This window comes from Cnephaeus nilssonii (genome assembly GCF_951640355.1).
Source record: "Cnephaeus nilssonii genome assembly, chromosome: 5".
Taxonomy (NCBI): domain Eukaryota; kingdom Metazoa; phylum Chordata; class Mammalia; order Chiroptera; family Vespertilionidae; genus Cnephaeus; species Cnephaeus nilssonii.
The window spans coordinates 25,139,431-25,164,340 of NC_137076.1; the positions used below are offsets into that span (position 1 = coordinate 25,139,431).

Below are 24,910 nucleotides of genomic sequence, written 5' to 3' on the forward strand. Positions count from 1 at the left end.
TAGAGTGAGCCACCATTTTTCAACTATCACGTTGGCGAAACCCAAAAGCTTGATAACAGTGTCAGTGGTAAGGGCTCTGGGACAACTGGCAGTCACATATACTGTACTGCTGGTGGGAGGGACGAATAGGCTGACTCCTATGGGGAAATGGCAACACTAACCAAAATGACAATTGCACACTGTGTGTGTGTGTGTGTGTGTGTGTGTGTGTGTGTGTGTGTGTTAGGGTTTGGGGAATACACATAATATATGGAAAAATTTTTTGAAGCTTTATAAGAGTTTACTGTATTTGAGCCAAGCTGACAACATATGCTGGGGAGCAAGATCTCAAATGCTCCTCATATAACATGAAATTTACTACTTTAACCATTTTTAACTGTCCAGTTCTGTGGCATTAGGTATATGCACATTGTTGTGCAGCTATCACCAACACCCATCTCCAGAACTTTTTCATCTTGTAAATCTGAAACCCTGTCCCCTTATTAAACACTAACTCCCAGTTCCCCCTCCCTCTGCCCTTGGCACCTACCATCTACTTCCCGTCTTTGTGAGTTTGACTCCTCTAAGTCCCTCCTGTAAGTGGAGTCAGACAGTGTCTGTCCTTCTGTGTCTGCTTTATTTCACTCAGCATAATGTCCTCAAGGCTCACCCATGTTGTAGCAGGTGTCAGAACTTCCTTCCTTGTTAAGGCTGAATAATATTCTATTGTATGAATATACTCATATTTTGTTTGTCTGTTCATTGATCGAGGGGTACTAGGGTTGTTTCCACCTCTTGGCTATTGTAAATAATGCTACTATGAACATGGGCATGCAAATATCTGTTCATATCCCTGATTTCAGTTCTTTGGTTATATCCCTAGGAGTGGAATTGCTGTGTCTTACGGTAATTGCATGCTTAACATTTTGAGGAACCACCAAACCATTTTCCGCAGCAGCTGCACCATTGTGCATTCCCACCAACAGTGTACAAGGGTTTCAGATTCTCCCCATCCTTGCCGAGATGATAGCCCCCCTAATGGGTATATGTGCTCCCATCTTTTGTTAGAATATGTATTTTTATTTATTTCAGAAAGGAAGGGAGAGGGAGAGAGAGATAGAAACATCAATGATGAGGGAGAATCATTGATTGGCAGCCTCCTGCATGGCCCCCACTGGGGATCCAGCCAGCAACCCGGGCATGTGCCCTGACCAGCAATCAAACTGAGACCTCCTGGTTCATAGGTTGACACTCAACCATGACTGTGCTCCCATCTTTTAACCCAGCAATCCCACTTTGGGGAACTTACTTTCAGCCTCTGCTGAAACTTGCTTTTGCTCGTTCATTCCATATCCTGGCTGCCTTCCATGTTGGCGCAGGTGATCTCATCCTCTTAATTTCTGTAGTATTCCATAGGAGGGTGGGCCTGGGATCAACTGTTGTTTCTGATAGGGGGGATTTATAATCTGATAGATAGAGCACCTGAATTCATCTGAAAAATAATCATACTATTTTATTTATTTTTAATATATTTTTACTGATTTCAGAGAAGAAGGGAGAGGGAGAGGGAGAGGGAGAGGGAGAGGGAGAGGGAGAGAGAGAGAGAGAGAGAGAGAGAGAGAGAGAGAAAACCATCACTGATGAGAGAGAACCACTGATTGGCTGCCTCCTGCACACCCCCCACTAGGGATCGAGCCCAAAACCTTGACATGTGCCCCTGACTGGAATCAAACCCAGGATCCTTCAGTCTGCAGGCTCTATCCACTGAACCAAACCAGCCAGGGCATATTAATTTTAAATCCTAGAATACTTATACTATGGAAACAGAGAGTTAAGTTTTCCTGAGTTTCATTTCTTAGGCCGGTGCACCTGCATACTCCCTTTGATCCCGGGCAAAGGGATTGAGGAGGTGACTCAGCTGTGGACAATGCACAATGTACCCAGCAAGCAAGCAGAACCACTAAGCATGGTCAGGCCGACCCCACCAGGAGTCCAGACATCCTCTTATCGCTTGATGACCAAGAACAATAGCTGACTTCTGCGGACCTCCAGGGCTGCATGTAGCTGCATTCCATTCCCAGCCTCACCCTAGACCCGTGGTCGGCAAACTGCGGCTTGCGAGCCACATGCGGCTCTTTGGCCCCTTGAGTGTGGCTCTTCCACAAAATACCACGGCCTGGGTGAGTCTATTTTGAAGAAGTGGCGTTAGAAGAAGTTTAAGTTTAAAAAATTTGGCTCTCAAAAGAAATTTCAATCGTTGTACTGTTGATATTTGGCTCTGTTGACTAATGAGTTTGCCGACCACTGACCTAGCCCATCCTCCTTTATAATCCTGTCCCCTGCACCTTGCCACAGAACAGGTTTTGGGTGCTTGTAAGCTCCCTGTCTTCTTGGTTGGCTGGCCTTCTCAGTAATGTCTTACATGATTCAACCCTGCCTTGGTTATTGGACATTGCGACAGGCAGCCCGAGCCACCCGGGGCTTCCTGGTAACATTTCCTCATGGACATTTATATGGATTTCAATTTTTAGAGAAATATGCCTTTTATAGGGATACTCCAAGATATACAGTATCAAAACCTCCTTCCAAAAATTCAGCTTTCACTCTTAATTTGCTAAGCGCCGCTCAAAGACTGGAGTTTGTGGCCTCTCAAACCACAGTTACAGAGAGCTGTTACAGTCATTTGGTCTCTGAAAACTCTTCTCCAAAGTAATAGAGCTTTGGTGCCTGGACCCAGAGACCTCCATTAACTACACTGGGACTCGATCTCAGACTTCCAGCCTCTGGAACGGGGGGAAAGAAATTTCTGTTGTTTATAAACACATCTGGTCTGTGGTATTTTGTTACGGCAGCCCGAACGGGCTAAGGCGTCTGCATACACCACACGTTAGCTCTGTATACACTGACAGAGACAAGCATTGCTTAGGACAGTCTCAGGTCTCCAGGCACACTCAGACTTCTCCAGGAGGATCAAACCTGTGCTCACAGCCGCTGACGACACGCACGCCCGACACGCACGCCCTTCAGCACTCTCGTCCAACCGTTCTCCCAGGCATCTGCACCATTTCCATCGCCACCAGTTGTAAGAAGTCCTATTTCTCCACAACATCCCCCACACTTGGTATTGTCAGGCTTTCCCATTTTTGCCAATCTGATGCCTCTGGGCCGCGTGGGTGCTCAGGGGGACTGACTGCAGAGCAAGGACAATGTGGCATTTGTTTTTTTTAAATATATTTTATTGATTTTTTACAGAGAGGAAGAGAGAGGGACAGAGAGTCAGAAACATCGATGATAGAGAAACATCGATCAGCTGCCTCCTGCATACCCCCTACGGGGGATGTGTCCGCAACCAAGGCACATGCCCCTGACCGGAATCGAACCTGGGACCCCTCAGTCCGCAGGCCGATGCTCTATCCACTGAGCCAAACCGGTTTCGGCCAATGTGGCATTTGTGTTGGGGTCTCCTGTTGGTGTGGCTCAGAGGTTGAGCGACGACACATGAACCAGGAGGTCACAGTTTTATTCCCATCAGGGCACATGTCCAGGTTGTGGGCTCGATCCTTAGGCGGGGGGGCGGGGGGGGCGGGGAGGAAAAAGCTTATTGATATTTTTATCTCACATCAATTTTTCTCTCTCCCTTCCTTTCTCTCTCTAAAATCAATAAAAACGTTTTTTAAGTGTAAGCCCTCACCTAGTTAAAGCAAGAATAGAACTGTTTCCTCCTGCCTCAGCCTACTTGCTTTTAGGAATTTAGCAGCCTGACTAGACTGACTCATTTTATTTCTTCACTCTTTCCTCAAAGGTTGTGTTTCTGTTAAAACAACTGCCCACAACTTTTTAATTCATAAACCTTTTTCTCAGTGGTTTACTGAGCATTTCATTTGTGCCGAGTACAGAAAGCTGAGATATATAAGCCTCAGCTAATTTATACATGTGTAACTACGTAGCGCATGGTGCTTTGTTGTAGGTACATGGAAAAATGCTAAGGAACTTGCAGGGCAATTATTTGAGGGGCATATGGGAATGTTTTGACTTGTACTTACAATTCACAAGGTATTTTTACACATTTTTGTTTCATATGTGCCTCATTTAACCATCAGAACCCAAGTGGGATATATTAGCCTCATTTTATAGAGGGAAATAGAAAGAGAGGAAGTTGGCTTGGCCCATGGAGCAGGCCTGGAACCCAGGAATGTCTGACTCCAAGCCCAGGGCCCTCTGCCCAGCAGAGCAGCCATAACAGTGAGCTTTTGTCTTCCTCCACCTTAGTCATATACCCCTAAGAGGAGTTGGTACGATCAAAAGTATATCCTGGCCCAGCCAGTGTAGCTTGGTGGTTGAGTGTCTACCTACAAACCAGGAGGTCATGGTTCGATTCCTGGGTGGGGCACATGCCCAGGTTGCAGGCTCGATCCCCAGGAGGGGGAGTGCAGAAGGCAGCCAGGCAATGATTCTCTCTTATCATTGATGTTTCCATCTCGTTCTCCCTCTCCCTTCCTCTTTGAAATCAATTAAAAAAAAATTTTTTTTTACTTTATGAGACTTGGCCAGTGTGGCTCAGTTGGTTGAGCATCATCCCAACTTTACTGCTAAGTCCTCTTACAGAGGACTGTGCATGTATGTTCTTTGGCTAATCCTTTTACCTTCTTCATGCATCCCCCCTACAGCCCTTTCCTCTGACATGTGTCAGTCTATTCCATGTATCCAAGTGTATGGTAACTGGGAACATGGGCCCCTTCCCGTGAGCCAATACCCCCCCCCCCACACACACACCCTGTGGGAATAATAGTGAAAGCCATCTGTAAGGGGACTGTGAGGCCTTGGGAACCTGGCCAGCAAGAAAGGCCAAAGAGAAACTGCTTCTAGATGTGAGGCTGGATTGTGAACAGCTTGTGTTTTGATCTCATGACATCCCCCTCCCCCTGCATGCCCTGTTTTCCATACTCTATACAAACTTGTGCTGGGAAAGTCTGGGGGACAGAAACAATCACACCGGCTGGCCACAGCTGGTGCAGCCCGACTGCAGATTGGATGGGACTTAGCAGTAAAGTCCACCGGTCCGCTGCCACGGGCGCACACGTAAATCCCAATAAACCTATGTCTTTCACAGCCAGGACTTCAGGTATTTCTTTGGAATCCAAGAACAGTATGGTGGGAGGGGGGGGGAGCGAGAGGAAGAGAGGGAGAGAAGGAGCACAAAAGAGATGGTGGGAGAGACACATCGATTGATTGCCTCTGGAATATGCCTGACCTGGGCCTGTGATTGAACCTGCAACCCAGGTATGTGCTTTTGACCAGGAATCAAACCCAGGACCCATTGGTGTGCAGGCTGACGCTCTAACCACTGAGAACACCAGTCAGGACATGTGCATTGTGTAACTTTATTTTTTTATTTTACATTTTATACAGTCTTTAATTAAGCATATACAACTGTACTATCCTATAATATAAAAGGCTGATATGCAAATTGATTGAAGAGTGGAACAACCGGTCGCTATGATGCGCACTGACCACCAGGGGACAGACGTTCAATGCAGGAGCTGCCCCCTAGTGGTCAGTGCGCTCCCACAGGGGGAGCATCGGTCAGCCAGAAGCCAGGCTCACGGCTGACGAGCCCAGCGGTGGTGGCGGGAGCCTCTCCCGCCTCCATAGCAGCTCTAAGGACCCCTCAGGGAATGTCCGCCTCCGGTTTAGGCCCACTCCCCATGGGAGTTCGGGCCTAAGCCGGCAGGCGGCCATTCCCCGAGGGGTCCCAGACTGTGAGAGGGTGCAGGCTGGGATGAGGGAACCCTCCACCCCCGTGCACGATTGTCGTGCACCAGGCCTCTAGTTTAATATATTTCTCCATGAACTTTTTGTGAAGTTCAGATGGCAGTGTATCATTGGCAAATCTTTTGTCTTTCTTCTGGTCATCCACGCCTTTTGCACAGGCCTTGAAAACAATGTCATCGTCCCACCTTCTCTTAACTCTGAAGTTGCCTGAGGCTGGGATGGGCCAGTGAGATTAAGGAGAGAGTTTCCACTCGGAATGTTTTCCATACGAATCCTTTCTTCTTCAGCTTTTTGTTCTTGTTCCTTCCTGGCTTGCCCTTCAGCTCTTTCTTTTTTCTTTTTTTTTCTTCTTTTTTTTTTTAGCTCTTTCTTTTTTAATTTTTTTCTAGTTCTGCAAGAATCACCTCAGTATCATCATCATCATCACTCTCCTCTTCAAAATCTTCGTCTTCATCTTCCTCATCTGGTAGAGGATCATCTGCCTCGAGGTTGGCAGCAGGAATCTGGTCTCGCCGAGGCCGCTTTGACACTGAAGAGGAGGCTGCAGGTTCTCGAGTTGGACGACCTCTGTTCTTTCCTCTTGCAGCAACTCTCTCTCTCTCTCTTCTGCTTCTCTTCTGAAGTCCCGGTTCCAAACCTCTTCAGGGGCATCCTGAGTGTCTGTCTATATTTTATCTTTGTGTGAGAGGGTAGGTCTCTACTTGAATACTGCTTTGAGGGTGGCTCAAATCACCTTCTCCTTTTCCTCTCCCGCCTCTCGCAGGTTCGAAAGTGGGCCCAGCTGCTGTTGTCATCTTTTATGCTTGGCCGAGGTCCCTGCAATTCTCGCTTGTGTAACTTTAAATGGTTAATTTGATGTTATGTTTCACCTCCATAAAAGTTAAAATAAAAAACTTACAGCCTTACCAATGCTAACTACCCTAGTCCCTTTTTTTTAATTTAAAGTGAATAGCCCTGGCTGGTTTGGCTCAGTGGATAGAGCGTCGGCCTGCAGACTGGGGGGTCCCAGGTTCGAGTCTAGCCGGGGGCATATGCCCGGGTTGTGGGCTTGATCCCCCTCAGTAGGGGGCATGCAGGAGGCAGCCAACCAGTGGTTCTCATTGATGTTTCTATCTAGCTCTCTCCCTTCCTCTCTGAAATCAATTAAATAAATAAATAAATAAATAAATAAATAAATAAATAAATAAATAAATTTAAAGTGAATAACATAAAAAGAATAACGGGAACAGGAGGATCCCTGGAACATCCCTGAGGACCGCAGTGGATCCTGGGGAAGTTTGGGGGCCTCCTTGGCTGCATACGATGTGGCTCAGTGGATACAGTCTCCTAGAGAGCTTCTGGCTCCGCTGGCTCCAGGAGCGTTCATGGCTGCATGCCCTGTGCTGGCCTCACCTGGCCTGAGCGGCCCTCCTCACAGGCCTCCCTGTAATAATAAATGACTATTTGTAACAGCCTAAGGTCTGCCTCAAGATGGAGGAAGGGACACGGCACCCTGGCAGCCGCCCCGGGGCTTCTCAAAAGGCGAGCCTGGGACTTGTCACAGGATGGCAACCATTTCTCCATCTGCAGGTCACGGTGAATCTGCGGCAGCGTCTGTGGGATGCCTGCATTCCTGGGCTCCGGGTGAGATTGCAAGAACACAGCCCCTGTGACAGGACTGACTCACCACTGACAGAAAATGATGCCATTGTTAGGAGGAAGGCTGACAGGAAGCCTGATGAGAGGGACCAGTCTTAGACGGGTCAGCCAGGCATGGGATGCCTCTCCCCGCGACGAACCACGACGACGCAGCACCCCCTAGGGCCTAGACCCGTGGTCTGCAAACCACGGCTCTCGAGCCACATGCAGCTCTTTGGCCCCTTGAGTGTGGCTCTTCCACAAAATACCACGGCCTGGGCGAGTCTATTTTGAAGATGTGGCATTAGAAGAAGTTTAAGTTTAAAAAATTTGGCTCTCAAAAGAAATTTCAATCGTCGTATTGTGGATATTTGGCTCTGTTGACTAATGAGTTTGCCGACCACTGGCCTAGACCAAACACGCTGGAACACGGAACAGGATTCCAATCAAACCTCTTCGCAGTGGTTCTCAGACACAGTTGTTTATTAGCATCACCTGGAGAGATTTAAAAACTGGTGACCTGGGACCCACCCCTAGATTAGGGCCTAGATACAGGCAGCCTTGGAGATGTTGCAGGTTCAGTTCTAGATCACCAGTAAAGCAAGTATCACAATAAAGCAAGTCATAATCTGTGCTGCTTAAGGGTCTTGCCTTCAGTTTGTAAAAGACGCAACACCTGTGACGTGCAATTAAAAAAACAGTGACGTGCAATAAAACCGGTGTACCCAGCATGCATTCTGAGCTAAGAGCTGATTTACAGGAATTGTGGAGGATGAGGGACAAGTCCAATGACGCCAGCTGACAAAGACAGGGTGTGGAACACTTCTCAAGATGACCGAACCATTTCTGCAACAGGTCAGAAATGTGTGTGTGTGTGTGTGTGTGTGTGTGTGTGTGTGTGTGTACTTCTCTAGATTAAAAGGGACTTAAGCCCTGGCTGGTTTGGCTCAGTGGATAGAGTGTTGACCTGGGGACTGAAGGGTCCTGGGTTCGATTCCTGGTCAAGGGCACATGCCCTGGTTGTGGGCTCCATCCCCAGTAGGGGGCATGCAGGAGGCAGCCGATCCATGATTCTCTCTCATCATGGATGTTTCTCTCTCTCTCTCTCTCTCTCTCTCTCTCTCTCTCTCTCCCTCTCTCCCTCTCTCCCTCTCTCCCTTCCTCTCTCTGAAATCAATAAAAATTTATTTAAAAAAATAAAAGGGATTTAAAAGACACAACAACCCTCCCCCGCCCCCCGCCCCCCAAAAAAAGACACAACAACCAAATATAATGTGTGGACTTTGGATTTAGAGTCAAACAAACCAAAATGTAAATAGACATTTTAAACTATCAGGGAAATGTGACCATGGGCTGGTATCAGATGAAACCAAAGAATTATGGTGAATTTTGTTAGGTGTGATAATCTCATGATCATTATGTAAAATACATACTGAAATTATAGGGGTGAACTGATGTGATTTCTGGGATTGACTTTAAAATACTTCAGCAAAGAAAAATCAGCTGATGCAAATGTGGCAAAATCTTAACTGTCAAATTGGGTGATGAGTGTATGGGGGTTCAGACATTCTTGTATGTTTGGAATTCTTTTATACAAAAGAGTTTTAGAGTGTTGTTAGAATTCCCAAACCTTAAAAGTCCTGCTGGCTCTGCCTCTCCTCTCTCAACTGTCTCCCAAATAAGTACAGGTTTACCTCATTTTATTGTGCTTCACAGATGTTGCAGTTTTTACAAATTGAAAGCAAGACCCTACACCCGTGGAAAGATTGCAACTAGTGTAATTGAGATACGCACTTAATTGCAGTGGTCCGGAACCCAATCCACAATATCTCTGAGCTATGCCTGTACCTGTCATGTGAATAAACCTGAAGGAGGGTGGTTGGCTGAGAAGTTAAAAAAAAAGTCAGATGCTTGATCACGCCTTCCCATCTGTGGCTCGAACATCAGTTTAGAAGGGCTTGTTGCCCTGGCCAGCGTGCTCAGTCGGTTGGGCGTCGTCCCGTGCACCAAAAGGTTGCTGGTCCGATTCCCAGAAGGGGGAGTGCAGGAGGTAGTTGGTCAGTGTTCCACTGTCACATGGATGTTTCCCCTCTCCCTCACTCCCTCTCCCCGTCCCCCTTCCTCTCTCTAAAATCAATTAAAGACAAACAAAAAAATGTCCTCGGTGAGGATTTTTAACAAAAGGCCCTAGCCGGTTTGACTCAGTGGATAGTGTCAGCCTGCAAACTGAAAGGTCCTGGGTTTGATTTTGGTCAAGGGCACATGCCCCGGTTGTGGGCTCCATCCCCAGTGGGGGACGTGCAGGAGGCAGCCAATCAATGATTCTCATCATTGGTGTTTCTATCTCTCCCTCTCCCTTCCTCTCTGAAATCAATAAAAAAATATTTAAAAAAAAAAAAAAAAAAGGGCTCGTGGTGTCAGGGTCGAGCAAATCCGGAAAAGCCTGCTGGGCACCGTGGATGATTACGGCTGAAGATGCTCCAAGGCCAGGACTAAGGACAGTGCTTGAGGTGCCGCAGGCACAGCATTTAAGGAGGCACTCCACCTCTGAGACTGACCCTGCGCTTGCTGGACCCCAAGAGGGAGTGTCTCCTTAAAACCTGTGCCTGAGGGACCTCACTTGCCTTACCCTGGTCCAGGGCCTCGTGCATTGAGTGCAATTCAACTTCCAGAAAACCAGGGAACTGGACAGGCGATCCTGCCCCTCCCGCACTGAGGGAAGGAGCCGGGAAGTCTCAGCGGGTAGGCCTCGGCTTCCTACCTAACGAGGCAGGTGCAAGTTCTAGGGATGGAACTCCCGAGAGCCCTGCAGCCCTGACCTCAGCCTACCTGCCATCTCTAACGAGCAGTAAACGCTAAGTGTGCAGACTGCACCACCCACCGCTGCTGCTCAGAACAAAGCAAACTGGCCAGCAGTTTGGGTAAGGCCGGTCTCTGAACCGAACCTCGGGTGCCCTCTGCTGGCCTCTCTGATCACAACAGCTGGCACTGAGGCCATGCTGGCCTGGCCTGAAAAGCGGCAATGATCAGACTAAATTTTAAGAGGAAGGGAGAACTGGAAAATGTTCATATTAGATTCAAGTGTCTTTCGGCTCTGAGAGATGCGCACACCAGGCACCAGGCTCTGTGGGTCCTGGGCCAGCTCCACCCCGTCCGGCCTCAGAGTCTTGATGGTCCCCACACAGCCACACCGGGGACTAGGAATGCTTTCACGAGGTTTGATTTCTTTCCTAACCGTCCTGAGCAGCATCGTTCCCATTTGCAGATGAGGAAGTTGAGGCATGGAGATGTCCCAGGTCAGTCACAAAGCTAGTGTGAAAGCTGGGGTTCAACCCTACGTTTTAAAAAGCATTCAATTCAGCATTATTAACTACACCCACCCAGCGGTCCATTACATCCCCAGGACTTATTACAACTTGAAGTTTGTACCTTTTGACTCCCTTGACCCATTTCACCAACCCCACCTCAGACCCCCACCCTCTGACAGCAACCAATTTGTCCTATGAGCTCCTTTTCTTTTCTTTCTATTTTATTTTATTTTTAAAAAATATATTTTATTGATTTTTTACAGAGAGGAAGGGAGAGGGAGAGGAATAGAGAGTTAGAAACATCGATGAGAGAGAAACATCGATTCAGCTGCCTCCTGCACACTCCCCACTGGGAATGTGCCCGCAACCAAGGTACATGCCCTGGACCGGAATCGAACCTGGGACCTTTCAGTCCGCAGGTCGGCGCTCTATCCACTGGGCCAAACCGGTTAGGGCTCTTTTCTTTCTATTTTAGATTCCACATATGAGAGTTCATACGGTACTTGTCTTTGTCAGACTTATGTCACTTAGCTTAATACCGTCACGGGCCATCCATGTTGTTGCAAATGGCAAGCTTTTCTCCTCCCCGCCCCCCAAAGCAGTTTTCCCTCGGAGTGGATTTGGGCAGACCAAGACACAGGGAGGCCCGGCACCTAAAAGATGTTGGGCTTCTTGGGGGTGAGCCCTGGCTTGTGCTGGGGAAGGACCAGGTGAGGCAGTGGGAACTTACCTTGGAGTCATGGAATTGGTTGACTGCCGGTGGGGGACACTTGCTGGCTGCGACCTCCTCCACCTTCGTGACCTGGGTTGAGTAGGCCTGGGGGACGTGCGGGGAAGGGGGTGTCTCTGTGGCACTGGGTAATGGCACCCCAGTGGTCAGGTCCCAGTACTCCCAGTACATGTTGTGGGTGCCACTGCGCATGCTGGCATAGCCAGATGACAAAGTTTTTTGCCCGAAGGGGGCGTTTTTCGAACACCTGCCCACAGCAGACGATTTCCCCTGAAGATTTCTTCAGTTGAGACACAAAGTACCAGAAGCAAGACTCGGCGATGACATGGTTAGGCACGAAGACACAGGTGTGGTGGAGGGGCGGTGCGCGGCACTTGGTGGTGGGCAGGCAGCACCCCCACCTGTGCCCCAGCAGAGTGCCCAAGGCCCTCGCAGCATCCTCTTTCCTTTCACCGCACCCACAAAAGAAAGATTTCCTTCTTTTCATGGCCGAATATTCCATTGCATGTATATACATTTTCTTTATCCATTCATTTATCGATGGACAGATATCTAGGTTGTTTCCGTGTCTTGGCTATTGTAAATAAGGCTGCAATGAACATGAGGGTGCAAATATCTTTACAGGTCGGTGTTTACTTCAGATAAATACCCAGAAGTGGAATTGCTGGATCATAGGGTAGTTCTATTTTTAATTATTTTAAGGAAACTCCACACTGTTTTCTATAGTTGCTGCACCAATTTACATTCCCACCAACATGTGTTATTTCTTGTCTTTTTGACAATAGCCATCCCGACAGGTGTGAGTTGCTATCTCATTGTGATTTTGATTTGCATTTCCCTGATGATTAGCGATGTTGAGCACATTTTTATGCACCTGTTGGCCATCTGTATATCTTATTTGGAAAAAGTCTCTCCAGATCCTCTACCCATTTCTTAATTGGATTGTTTGTGTGTGTTTTTTGCCATTGATTGTATGAGTTCTCTATATATTTTTAACACTAACCCCTTATGAGATATATAATTGCAAATATTTTCTCCCATTCATCAGGTTGCCTTTTCATTTTTGTCAATGGCTTCGTTTGCTGTGCAGAAGCTTTATTTTCATGTAACCTCACTTGTTTGTATTTCTTTTGTTGCCCTTGCTTTCCATGTCAAATCCAAAAAATCATCAGCAAGACTGATGTTAAGTGCTTACTGCCTATTCAAGACTGATGTTAAGTGCTTACTGCCTATTTCTGAATTCAGGTCTTACATTTAAGTCTTTAATCCATTTTGAGTTGATTTTTGTGTATGGTGCAAGATAGTGATCCAGTTTCATCCTTAAAAAAAAAAAAAAGACTTTTTAATTGATTTTAGAGAAAGGGAGAGGAAGAGAGAAACATCGATGTGAAAGTGATACATCAATTAGCTGCCTCCAGCACACCCTTTACCCGGGATCAAACCCGGGCATGTGCCCCGACTGGAAATTGAACCTGCAACCTCTCAGTGCATGGGACGATGCCCAGCTGAGCCACATCAGCCAGCGCCAGTTGAATCCTTTTGCGTGTGGCTGTTCAGTTTCCCCAACACCATTTACTGACTGTCTTTTACCTGTTGTATTATTTTTGGCTCCTTTGTCGTAAATTAATTGATTATATATGTGTGGAGCTATTTCTGGTCTCTCTTCTGTTCCATTGATCTACGTGTCTGTTTTTGTGCCAATATCATACTATTTTGATTACTATAGCCTTGTACTATAGCTTGAAATCAGGGCACGTGGTGCCTCCAACTTTGTTCTTTCAAGATTACTTTGGCGCCCTAGCCGGCTTGGCTCAGTGGATAGAGCATCAGCCTGCGGACTGAAGGGTCCCAGGTTCGGTTCCGGCCAAGGGCATGTGCCTGGGTTGCAGGCTCGATCCCCAGTGGGGGGCATGCAGGAGGCAGCCAGTCAATGATTCTCTCTCATCATTGATGTTTCTATCTCTCTCTCCTTCTCCCTTCCTCTCTGAAATCAATAAAGAAATACATTTTTTAAAAAAAAAGATTACTTTGGCTATTCTAGGTCTTTTGTGGTTCCATGCAAATGTTATGATTGTTTTATTTAAGTGAAAAATGTCATTGGGATTTTAACAGGGGTTGCATTGGATCTGTAGATTGTTTTGAGTAGTATGGACATTTTAACAATATTAATTCTTCCTATCCAGGAGCACAGACATCTTTCCATTTATTTGTGTCCTCTTTAACTTCTTTCATCAGTATCTTGTAGTTTTTAATGTACAGGACTTTCACCTCCTTGGTTAAATTTATTCCTACATATTTTTCTCTTTTTTAAAAGTATTTTTTTTATTGATTTCAGAGAGGGAGGGAGAGATAGAAACACCAATGATGAGAATCATACATCAGCTGCCTCCTGCATGCCTCCATTGGGGGATCGAGCCTGGCACCCTGGCATGTGCCCTGACCAGGAATCAAACAGGGACCTCCTGGTTCATAGGTCAACATTCAACCACTGAGCCACGCCAGCTGGGCCCTACGTATTTTTCTTGATGCTATTGCAAATGGATTTGTTTCTTAATTTCTCCTTCTGATAAGTTTGTTAATAACTATCAGAAAGTTTATGGAAACACAACAGATTTTTGTATGCTGATTTTGTATCCTGCAAATATACCGAGTTCATTTATTAGTTTTAAGTTTTTTGTTTTGGTGGAGTCTTCAGGGTTTTCTATATACACTAGGGGCCCAGTGCACAAATTCGTGCACCTTGAAAGGAACTGTGGGCCGTGAGGCTGCAGTGGGCACAGGGGTGGGTCTCAGCCCATCCTCCACGCCCCTGCCTGGCCCCTCCCGCTGAGGCCACCAGTCCCGTCTGCTGGCGGCCCCGCTCCCAACACCGCTGCCCCCAGGCACTGATGGTGCGTGTATCTGCAGAAGGCGCGGAGCGATTGGGGCCAGCGCCAGCAGCGGGTGCGAGCGGGACCGGCGCCATCAGCGGGTACAAGTGCAGGGCGGGACCATGGCATGCGTGAGCAAAGAATTTTCAGTAACCACCAGAGGCTCGCCCTGATGACAGTGACTGGTGCCTCACCTTGGTCTGGCACCCCCACTCACCTACTCCACCATCTCACTGTGGCCGATGCCCGCCATGTTCCGCACACGCCCCCAGGTGGTCAGCGCACATCATAGTGACCGGTTGTTCGGTTATTCTGCCGTTTGGTCTATTTGCATATTAGCCTTTTTAGGATAGGATAGTATTATGTCATCTGCAAATACAGTCATGTACTACATAACAATGTTTCAGTCAACAGTGGTCCCTTTATAATAGAGCTGAAAAATTCTTACTGCCTGATGTCAGCCATTGTAAGGTAGCGCAACACAGTACTCTGTGTTTGTGGGATGGTGTAAACAAACCTGTGCTGCAGTCATAGAGAAATAAAGCACATGCGTTTAAGTATGGTAACATATAGTACAGTATACAAGTATAGAACATACAGTTACACACAGTACATAATACTTAATAAATTACCATGTTACTGATTTTTGTTTCTAACTATAAAAGAAAAAGGTTTTTTTAAATCCTACTGATTTTGGGAGAAACATCTATGTGAGAAACATCAATCAGTTTCCTCTAGCACGTGCCCTGACTGGGATTGAACTTGAAACCTTTTTGGTGCACGGGACAGTACTCTAACAGAGCCACTCGGCCGGGAGGAAAACTTTGCTGTAAAACAGTATGCTGTGTTATGCCGGCAGCAGCCCCATTTGATTGCATAATATTTTTGTCTTATTTAATCTTGCAGTTTTATAGATTTAGTGTAGCCTAAGTGCACAGCGTTTATAGTCTATAGTAGTGTGATGTTCTAGGCCCTTTACATTCACTCACCACTCACTGACTGACTCAGCCAGAGCAACTTCCATTCCTGAAAGGTCCATTCATGGCAAGTGCCCTATACAGATGTTACCAATTTTTATCTTTTATGCCATATCCTCCTATATAATAAAAGCATAATATGCTAAGTGTCCGACCAATCAGTCAACCCCTCAACCAGTGGCTATGATGCGCACTGACCACCAGGGGGGCAGACGCTCTGACTGGTAGCTTAGCTTGCTGCTGGGGTCTGGCTGATCAGGACTGGGCGAGAGGGCCGGACACTCCCTGGAGCCCTCCCGCAGTCTCTCCCCGCCCAACCCAGACTGGGTGAGACAGCCCCGGATCGCCAGCCAGGCCGAGGGACCCTACCCATGCACAAATTCATGTACTGGGCCTCTAGTTTTTACATATTTCTATGTTTAGATCTGTTTAGATACACAAATACTATTGTTACAATTGCCTACAGTATTCAGCACAACATGCTGTACATGTTTGTAGCCTAAGAACAATAATAGCCTAGGTGTGCAGGAGGCTATACCACCTACCGTATTTTCCGGCGTATAAGACGACTGGGCGTATAAGATTTTCCTGGGTTAAAAAGTCATCTTATACACTGGAAAATACGGTAGTCCAATATATCTAATCCATTATATCTAATCCCATCAATATAGTCCAATATACCGTATTTTCCGGCGTATAAAACGACTTTTTTTTTTAAATATATTTTTTTATTGATTTTTTACAGAGAGGAAGAGAGAGGGATAGAGAGTTAGAAACATCGATGAGAGAGAAACATCGATCAGCTGCCTCTTGCACAACCCCCACTGGGGATGTGCCTGCAACCAAGGTACATGCCCTTGACCGGAATCGAACCTGGGACCTTTCAGTCTGCAGGCCGATGCTCTATCCACTGAGCCAAACCGGTTTTGGCTAAAACAACTTTTTAACCCAGGAAAATCTTATACGCCCAGTCGTCTTATACGCCAGAAAGTACGGTAGTTTTGTGTAAGAACACTCCATGATGTTTGCACAATGACAAAAATCCCTCAACGATGCATTTCTCAGAAAGTATCCCTGTCATTAAGTGGCACATGACTACAGTGAGTTTTACTTTTTATGATTTGGATGCCTTTTCCTTTTCTTGCCTCATGGCTATGGCCCAGGTCAGTGACAAAGCTAATTAATGTGAAAGCTGAGACTTAAAGCCTGACTTAAAGCCCGACTTAAAGCCCACTTCTTTCCCAGGTCCTACTGCCCTATGGGATTGGAGACAGTGTGCACTTCGCCATTTCTGGCACTGGGCAGGGCAAGACCAGAGGCCTCTTCCCTGGGCTGCTACGTATGGGGAGTCCATCTTGGTCCTTTTCCACCCCCCAGCCAGGCCATACTACTTCTCACCCACACTGGGCACGTGCAGTACCTCAATTAAGTCTTTTTAAATTTTTTTTAAAAAGTTTTGTTGAACATATTACATATTTCCCCCATTGACCCCTCTATCCCCTACCCCCCAGTAATTTTGATTGTTTATTGAATTTATTGGGGTGACATTTGTTAATAAAAGTCAAATGCTGGTTCTCAAACAATTCGCCTCTCAACCTGACAACCCTCTCATGCTGATAGGTGTATGATCAGTCATGTGTCTCTCAAGCAACAAAGGAGAATACGTGTGAGTGTTTACTGCTGTTAACATGTCAGGAAATTGTGCTGTGATTATGTTCTTGTTTTTTTGCTTTTGTTGCTCATTATTAAATTTTTATTTTTTAATGTACATTTCCTTTTTGTTAAATTTTCATTTATATTTCATGTCCTTTTTGTTTTTAAAGTGTTTATAGATTAAACTGTACATTAGACATGCACTGTATATAAGGTTAAAATGGCATAATTTGGGGTTGGAACAGATTAATTCAATTTACATTATTTCTAATGGGGGAAAATGCTTTGGTTTTCAAACAACCTTCAGAAACAAATTAAGTTCATGAATCGAGGTTCTACTGTACATAAGTTTCAGGTGTCACTTAAATCTTTCAACATCTACTGGGGCTCACGCTCACCTCAGCACTGTGGGGAGTTGGGAGCTCAGCAATGAGCAAGGAGGCTTGGACTTGTCCTGTGGGAGCCTGTACAAGATGCCGATGATGAGGAATATCTGGTCCTGTCCAATCTAACAGCTCCAGTCTACACACCTTACATCAAACTCAGGTCAGAGCTACGAGAGGGGAGCAAAAATAAGGTGGTCCTCCTCTGGGGAAGGCCAACCCTCCTACCAAAGACAAAGCCACACACATTTCAGGCCTATTACCAAGCCCCTCAATTTTTATGAACACACTGAGTTGTTTAGTTTGTTTACAGCCACTGCTGAGCTTCCCAGCTACAGAGGATCTGCATGGAGCACACCCTGGCAGCAAATCAGAAGTGGCACTTAATAACGCACTCAAGCAATGATGTGCAGTCCTCTTCCAATACTTCTGATCACAGTGAGGAACAAGTCTCACGTGGATGCCAATATGTCTTAAATCCTTCCTTGAAGTTGGCTAGTCTCTCTCTTGAACAAAGACATCAGGATTTAGGTTCAGAGCCTTTGGCAGGTAACAGGATACAATAAGAATTTAGTATTATTTGTCTTAGGCTTTTTCTTTCATTGCATTTTTAAATATTCATTTATTTCTGTACTCAACTTTTATTTCTGGTGATAGCAGTATTTAATAATTTCTGAGCCGAAACCGGTTTGGCTTGGTGGATAGAGCGTTGGCCTGCAGACTGAGGGGTCCCGGGTTCGATTCCGGTCAAGGGCATGTACCTTGGTTGCGGGCACATCCCCAATGGGGGGTGTGCAGGAGGCAGCTGATCATTGTTTCTCTCTCATCAATGTTTCTAACTCTCTATCTCTCTCCCTTCTTCTCTGTAAAAAATCAATAAAATGTATTTTAAAAAAATAATAATTTCTGACATTATGTGGTTTAGATCAAAGATAGTGCCATGAGTTTGAGAATTAAGTGACAGGGTTGGAAGTCAGTTTGAATCATAGCTCTGCTACAGTCTTGGAGAAATGAACTTTTTGAACCTCACTTTTTTCCTTTGGAAAATGGAAATGCTGAGAAGATGCTCTCCTGGCCCCAAAATAAGGTATTTAAAAATTACCATGTGTCCAACATACGATACCCATAGTACAAACGAAAGGTCTAAATACCAAAACTTAATAGCAAAGCACAAAAACACAAAATCACCAAAAGCTGGTTGTTTCATCTCCTGGTTTTATTAACTACCCACAGGCCACCTAGGTGAGAAAGTATCATGCCTGTAAATTTAGTTGTTTTTTTGTTTTGTTGTTGTTTTTTATGGATTGTGGAACATTAAGGTTTTGGGGGGAGGGGTTTAACAATGTTAATGGTAATACTATCAAATGAAAAGGAAATTTGGTATCTTAATCTTTTGACCAACAAGACAAGTTCAGGATTCAGTTCAGAGAATATTTTTCACTGAGACTCCACTTCCCTGGGACTCTTGGTCCCCACAGCCGCCTCCAGGCCTGGCAAGCATGCTGTAAGTTTAGTTTTTAAAGTATGATTGCCATAACCTAGCTAAGTACCAGCTAACATGTTCCTTGCCATACAATTCTGTTTTAAAGGTTATTGAAGTATAACATAACCATCTATGATCCCACACAGATTTCCTGATCCGAGAATGTTTTAACCTTCCAACCCACTTTAACATCAGTATTAATACACAAATGATAAAAGCAGGCTATTTTACAAAAGTTTCCCTGTAAAATCCAAATACTCATACCAATGTCAATCTCTAGTTTGGTAATGTTTAAAAAATGTTACCACTTGGAGGAAGCTGGGGATAGGGTATACAAAGGATGTCCTGTATTATTTTTCGTTTACTCAGAAACTATGATACTTCAGTCAAGGGGACGGTGGGGCCCAATGAAAAAGGCCAATTTATGTACAAAGCTCATTACTAACTGGTAGCAATAAACATTATATAATTTTGTCACATCTGCTCTCCCCAACTCCTAGACCAAGAAGGCTCTGAATTAGCTATAGCATTAAGAACAGTGGGAGGAGAAAGGCCTCCTAATTTTATGAAAACCCAGCGAGATTACTTTACATATCATTTATTTCAGTCACTGCACTTGAGGCTCACTCACACCAATTGCACAATCCCGGGCAAACAGCCTGCCAAGGTTCGGGACTGGGTCGGGACCCAGGCCTCACTGGGTTTCATCTCGGACCCTCCCCACCAGCGAGTCGGCCTGGCTCAGGGCCAACCTGTCCTTCTTCTCCTTCTGCAAGACCTGCTCCTCCCAGAGCGCCTGGTCCACCTGATCGTCGGTGAGCACGACCGGCTGGTACTTCTCCTCAAAGAGCCGCTCGTTGGTCTCCGAGTGCAGCTGGTGGGGCCCGACGACGCGCAAATGCGCCGGCAGGTGGAGGAACTCGTCGTCGTTGATGTCGCAGTCGCGCATCCGAGCACCCAGCACCCACCAGCGGCCCACGAAGCCCACGTCCAGAACCCGGTCTGGGAACTCGACCCAACGGGGCTGCAGGTAGCGGCAGCGGGCCTGGTAAAGGCTGGCCTGCGCGTCGTAGGGCGCCTCATACACCAGCGAGCAGAGGCCCAGGTTCACGTGGCGCAGGCGCCCGCGGCCCCGCAGCCAGAGCAGCTGCTGGACGTACGCTTCCGAGGCGCGGTTTCGCGTGGCCGGCGCCAGCAGGAGGAGGGTCCCCGACGCGTCGAGCAGGGCCTCCTCGAAGGCCGCCTCGCTCGGCGTCAGAGCGCAGCAGGCCGCCGCGCCGCCCAGCAACCCCAAGTAAACGGCCGCCCGGCCTGGCCGAGCCCTCGCCGCCGCCGCCGCGTCCCTGCAGGCGTCGGCGTAGTCCCGGAGCAGCGCGCGGGCCCAGGTGCCTACGGGAAAGAAGGCGCGGTGAGCGGGTTCCGGGGCCGCGGCCCCTCACCCCGCCGCCTCTCGCCGCTGCAGCCGCCCACCCGCCGTACTCACCCAACCTCGCCCACACGCCTGGCTTGGCGGTTGCCGCGACCCCTGCCTCTCCGCGGCGTCGCAACCAAAGTCGCTTCAGAGCCGCCGCGGCCATTCCCTTCCGGCTGGACGTCCGTTTTCCGAAGAGAAACGACAGCGACACGAACTAAAAGGCCCGGGAGTCTCATCTGCGCAGGCGTCAATATCGCCGGTAGTGGCTTCCCATCGGAAGAGGATAGAAAACGGACCGGCGCCGGATGTTGCTCTCCGGAACGTGTGGGATTGACTGGCAGGTAGGCCGGCCGCGCAGGCGCAGGAGCCCCTGGCCACGCCGACTGAGACGGCCGCAGGTGAGGAGGGCGGGTTGCACCTGTGGGCAGGGTCGGCGAGTTCATGCCCAAGTGGGTACCGCTTACCGCCAGGTCCGGCTGGGTGCGGAGGGTTAAACTCCGGGAGGGCGCCGAGTGGGATTGCGTGCAGACATGATTGATTGGCCTCTGTCTTCAGAGCGGGATGCGGCGACGCCCCTGAGCAACCATGGCAGCGGCCGACGAGCTGGCCTTCCATGGTGAGTGCGACTGTGATGTGGCCCGACCTCCTCCCCGCTCTGGCCAGAACCTCGCATCCAAGTCCTAACTCATATCTGACCCGAGCCGCAGTGAGCTGTCAATCCTGACCTCAGGCATGAAACCAGCTCTAACTTGAACTCTGCTCCAGTCCTGAACTGCGACCTCAAACCGGAGTCGCTACCCCAGACCTGACCCCATCCCAGAACCAGCCCTCAGTTACCATCCCTTGTCAGAAGTGAGGGAACACACTCCTTCCCACCCCCGAAAATTGAGGAAGCCTGGCCCCGCGTTGGGGAGAGCACTGAGGTGGCTACAGTTAAAGTCTTGGTCCCCAGACAATTTGGGCCAAACCAAATTGTCGTGACTCCCCCCCCCCCCCCAAACATGCCTGTGTCCCATATTAGAGTTCGAGGAAGCCACTAATCTTCTGGCGGAGACCCCAGATGTGACCACTATCAGCAGAAGTGATCAGCGGACGCCAGAGGGGCATGTAGCTGTGGCTGTGGGCTCAGGTGGTAGCTATGGAGCTGAGGACGAGGTGGAGAGCGACAAGACCGCGGTGAGTCCCTTAAGTCCCTGTGCCCTTGTCCTCCAGCCCCTGCTTGGCCCCAGGCAGGGAGGGCAGGGCAGGCACTGAAAGCCCACCCTGTGCAGCTTCTACAGGAGGAGCAGCAGCAGCCGGGATTCTGGACCTTTAGCTACTATCAGAGCTTCTTTGATGTGGACACCTCGCAGGTCAGATCTGGGAAGCTGGTGGGAGGGGGCTGTCATGCTTGGGGTTCAGCTACTTTGCACGGAGCCCTTTCTGTGCAGTGGGCTCTGGGCAGTTGGAGATACACACGTGGGAAAACGAGCTTCCACCCAGGCTAGCGGAAGTAACTGGTGGCTATGTTCTGATGTGCTGTGCTGGGCTTTGGGGAACACAGGAAGCACACTTGATAAGGTGGGTTAGAGGAAGGCCTCCTGGAGGTGGTAAGGGATTTGCTGAGACTTAAAGAAGGAAAACCTAGCCAGGCAGGGTGGAAGGATGCCTAAGTGTGTTCCAGGCACAGGGAACATCATATTCAGACGAGAAATGAGAGAAGGCAGGAACTATCACAGACGCTACCTGTCACTTAATCCTGGTTGGAGCATGAGAGGTGGGGGATAGACAGACAGGCAGAAGCCAGATCACAAAGGGACTTGTGAGGGATGTTAAGGACGTTGGGTTTTATCCTAAGGGTGCTGGGGAGTCGTGGAGGGTATAGAGCAGCAGAGGATCGAGTGGAATGAGCAGATATGCAACATGGAAGGTGGCTCGGAGGCCCCATGCCAGGGTGAGAGATGATAATAAACCAGGGCTACTGAGTCAGAGGACCTATTGGAGAGAGATGCGGAGGGAGAATGCCCAGGACCTGTTGTCTATCCTTACTGGGGTTGGGGGAGGCAGCAAGGGCGGCAGTCCAGGGCAGCCTTGCAGAGAGGAAGGTGGAGGCCCTTAAGTCTTTCAGAATGGTGGGACACTGGTATATTGAGTGGGGCCGGTCAGGGGAACAGCTCATCAAAATCCCAGAGGAAAGTGCATATTCCTTTCAAGCAGTGTGGAGAGGAGGTGGGAGGGCAGCAGGGGAGCCTCTAAGGTCAGGGGAGGGGCTTGGCCCCTTTCCTCTGTGGGTGGGGAGCCCCAGCAGGCTTCCATCCTGTGCCCGGCCTTGCCCCCAGGTTCTGGACCGGATTAAAGGATCGCTGCTACCCCGGCCTGGCCACAGCTTTGTGCGGCACCATCTGCGGAATCGCCCAGACCTGTATGGTGAGTGAGGTTAAGCTTTTAGCTCATTTGATTCAAATGTGAACTGTGTACCTGACCCGATAGTACAGCTTAGAAGAAAGCAGAGTCCCTCACGGCAAGTATGAGCCTTACACTGTTCAAGGACACGGAGACATCAGAGGTTGCAGAGCAGTCAGTTCAGAGGATGACAGTTGCTATTTTGTATGGTTTGGTCAGGGAAGGACCCGCTGAGGAGGGTGAAGGAATGAGCCTTGTTGGTGTCAGGGTTGAGCTACGGAGAACTAGGGGAAAAACATTCCAGAAGGGGCATAAACCCTGTAGTGGAAAAACACCTGAACTGCAGGGCAGCATTGTCATTGGAGCAGAAGAAACTGCCAGGCCACCACCTGGTGACAGACCGCACAACCTCCTAAGTTTCAGTAAGGGAGCTAAGTGTCCCTAGGTGCCCTCTGATCACTGTGGGGTGAGAGGGTGGAAGCCGGGAGGCCAGGGAAAAGACAACTACTATGGTCCAGATCTTGGGGGAGAGAGGGGGAGGAGCTTGGGGTGGGGGGACTGGCCCCAGGGAGAGAGGAGTGGTTGGATTCTGGCCTATGTCTTGAAGGATAGGGCTGACAGAATTTGTTGACCCACTAGATATAGGGTGGGAAGAGAGGTGCCAAGGTTTTTGCCTGGACTAAGCCAAGCATGAAGTTGCTATTTATCAATGGGAAATGCTGGGCAGGTTTGAGGGAAAAGTGAGTGTGGTGGGGTGGAAAGGGAGGTGCACACGTGAAAACATTGAATAGAAGCCTGAGGTTAAGGGCAGAGGCCCGGACTTGAGGCATTTGGGAGTTGTTGGCCTAGAGGTGGCACAAAACCCTGAGGTTGGACAAGATCATGCAAGGAGTGAACACAGATGGGGGGGTGGGGGCGGGCAAGGACTGGGCCCAGCCAGCTCCCCATCATTAGAGGTCTGGGAGTGAAATAAGTTACGGAATTGCCAGTGACATGAGACTTTGAAGCCAGTGTGTGGACTCTTTCCAGAGGGAGGGGGATCAGCTACATCAAAGGCTGTTGAAAGGCCAAGAAAGATGAGGACTGAGCCAGCACTGGATTCAACCACCAGGTTGTCATATGGGTGGGAGTAAGTCAGGTCAGTGGAGTGGCCGGTATGGAGGCAACCCAGAGCTTGGAAAGACTGGGACAAAACAGGACAAGTCACCTGTCCTGGAAGCTCTGTGACTGGGACCCTGACTCCACTCCACCTGCAGGCCCCTTCTGGATCTGCGCCACACTGGCCTTTGTCCTGGCCATTACTGGAAACCTGACAGTGGTGCTGGCCCAGAGGACGGACCCCTCCGTCCACTACAGCCCCCAGTTCCACAAGGGTAAGCAAAGTAGGCAAGGCCCAGCACCTGGTGGGGCTAGGGGTGCCATGGAGCCCCAGAGGTGACTGCCTGCCTTGCCCCCAGTGACGGTGGCTGGCATCACCATCTACTGCTACGCCTGGCTGGTGCCACTGGCACTGTGGGCCTTCTTGCAGTGGCGCAAGGGCGTCCGGGAGCGCATGGGGCCTTACACGTTCTTGGAGACTGTGTGCTTCTACGGCTACTCCCTCTTCATCTTCATTCCCACTGTGGTGAGTGTGGCCCCTGGGGGTGGGGATGGCGTGTGCCCTGGAGAAACCTGGTAGCTATCTGCCCATGTTGTCCCCAGGTCCTGTGGCTGATCCCTGTCCCATGGCTACAGTGGCTCTTTGGGGCCTTGGCTCTGGCCCTGTCAGCTGCTGGTCTGGTGTTCACCCTCTGGCCCATTGTCCGCGAGGACACCAGATTGGTGGCCTCCATGCTGCTCTCTGCTGTCGTACTACTCCATGCCCTCCTGGCCATGGGTTGTAAGGTATGGGTCTGGGGTGGTCAAAGTTGGACCTCAGGGTTGGGAGGCAGCTTGCTTGTCCTGATGCTAACCTCAGGGGTCTGGGTTCAGTTTTACTTTTTCCAGCCACTGCCTCTGGAGCACATGGCACCTACACACCAGGACACATCTCCGCACCCAAACGTAGTCCTGACACCCACCCCGCCAAGGCCTATGACAACCTGAGGCCTGAGGCTACAGGTAAGGAATTGTTTCCAGCTGTGGCTAAAGGGCTTCCAGCCTCTTCCCTGCAAGAGCCACTGGTCAGTTTCTCTTTCAGGTCTAACAGGAGGGGACACTGCCTGCCCTGCCCCCAAGATGATGAATGAATGAAGGTTCCCTTGACATTTCAAGATCACTCTGCTACTTTCCAGACTTTTCTTACAAAGCAAACACGTTTATTTTCTATGCAAAGGTGATTTAGAGAATTTATATAAAGGTGG

At 48.6% G+C, this 24,910-nt stretch overlaps 2 protein-coding genes and 1 pseudogene across 3 annotated transcripts; 1 reads left to right on the top strand and 2 right to left on the bottom strand.

The window, feature by feature from the left end:
* Positions 1–4,924: 4,924 nt before the first annotated feature.
* Positions 4,925–6,625, bottom strand: LOC307100551 (spliceosome-associated protein CWC15 homolog; annotated as a pseudogene). Its single transcript has 2 exons — positions 5,769–6,625; positions 4,925–4,949 (listed from the first exon to the last, which is right to left on the bottom strand). The product of its transcript is annotated as a spliceosome-associated protein CWC15 homolog (transcript).
* An 11,859-nt stretch (positions 6,626–18,484) lies between these two features.
* Positions 18,485–20,462, bottom strand: TIMM29 (translocase of inner mitochondrial membrane 29). The gene is made up of 2 exons (XM_079772119.1): positions 20,256–20,462; positions 18,485–20,161 (listed from the first exon to the last, which is right to left on the bottom strand). Exons 1-2 carry the CDS (start codon positions 20,347–20,349, stop codon positions 19,467–19,469), a joined length of 789 nt encoding a protein of 262 aa, XP_079628245.1. The 5' UTR covers positions 20,350–20,462; the 3' UTR covers positions 18,485–19,466.
* Positions 20,461–24,889, top strand: YIPF2 (Yip1 domain family member 2). Its single transcript, XM_079772118.1, has 10 exons — positions 20,461–20,584; positions 20,742–20,802; positions 21,208–21,362; positions 21,458–21,538; positions 22,505–22,592; positions 23,825–23,941; positions 24,026–24,192; positions 24,270–24,452; positions 24,540–24,668; positions 24,748–24,889. The coding sequence occupies exons 2-9, from the start codon at positions 20,772–20,774 to the stop codon at positions 24,651–24,653; spliced, it is 936 nt and encodes a 311-aa protein (XP_079628244.1). The 5' UTR covers positions 20,461–20,584; positions 20,742–20,771; the 3' UTR covers positions 24,654–24,668; positions 24,748–24,889.
* Positions 24,890–24,910: the final 21 nt, after the last annotated feature.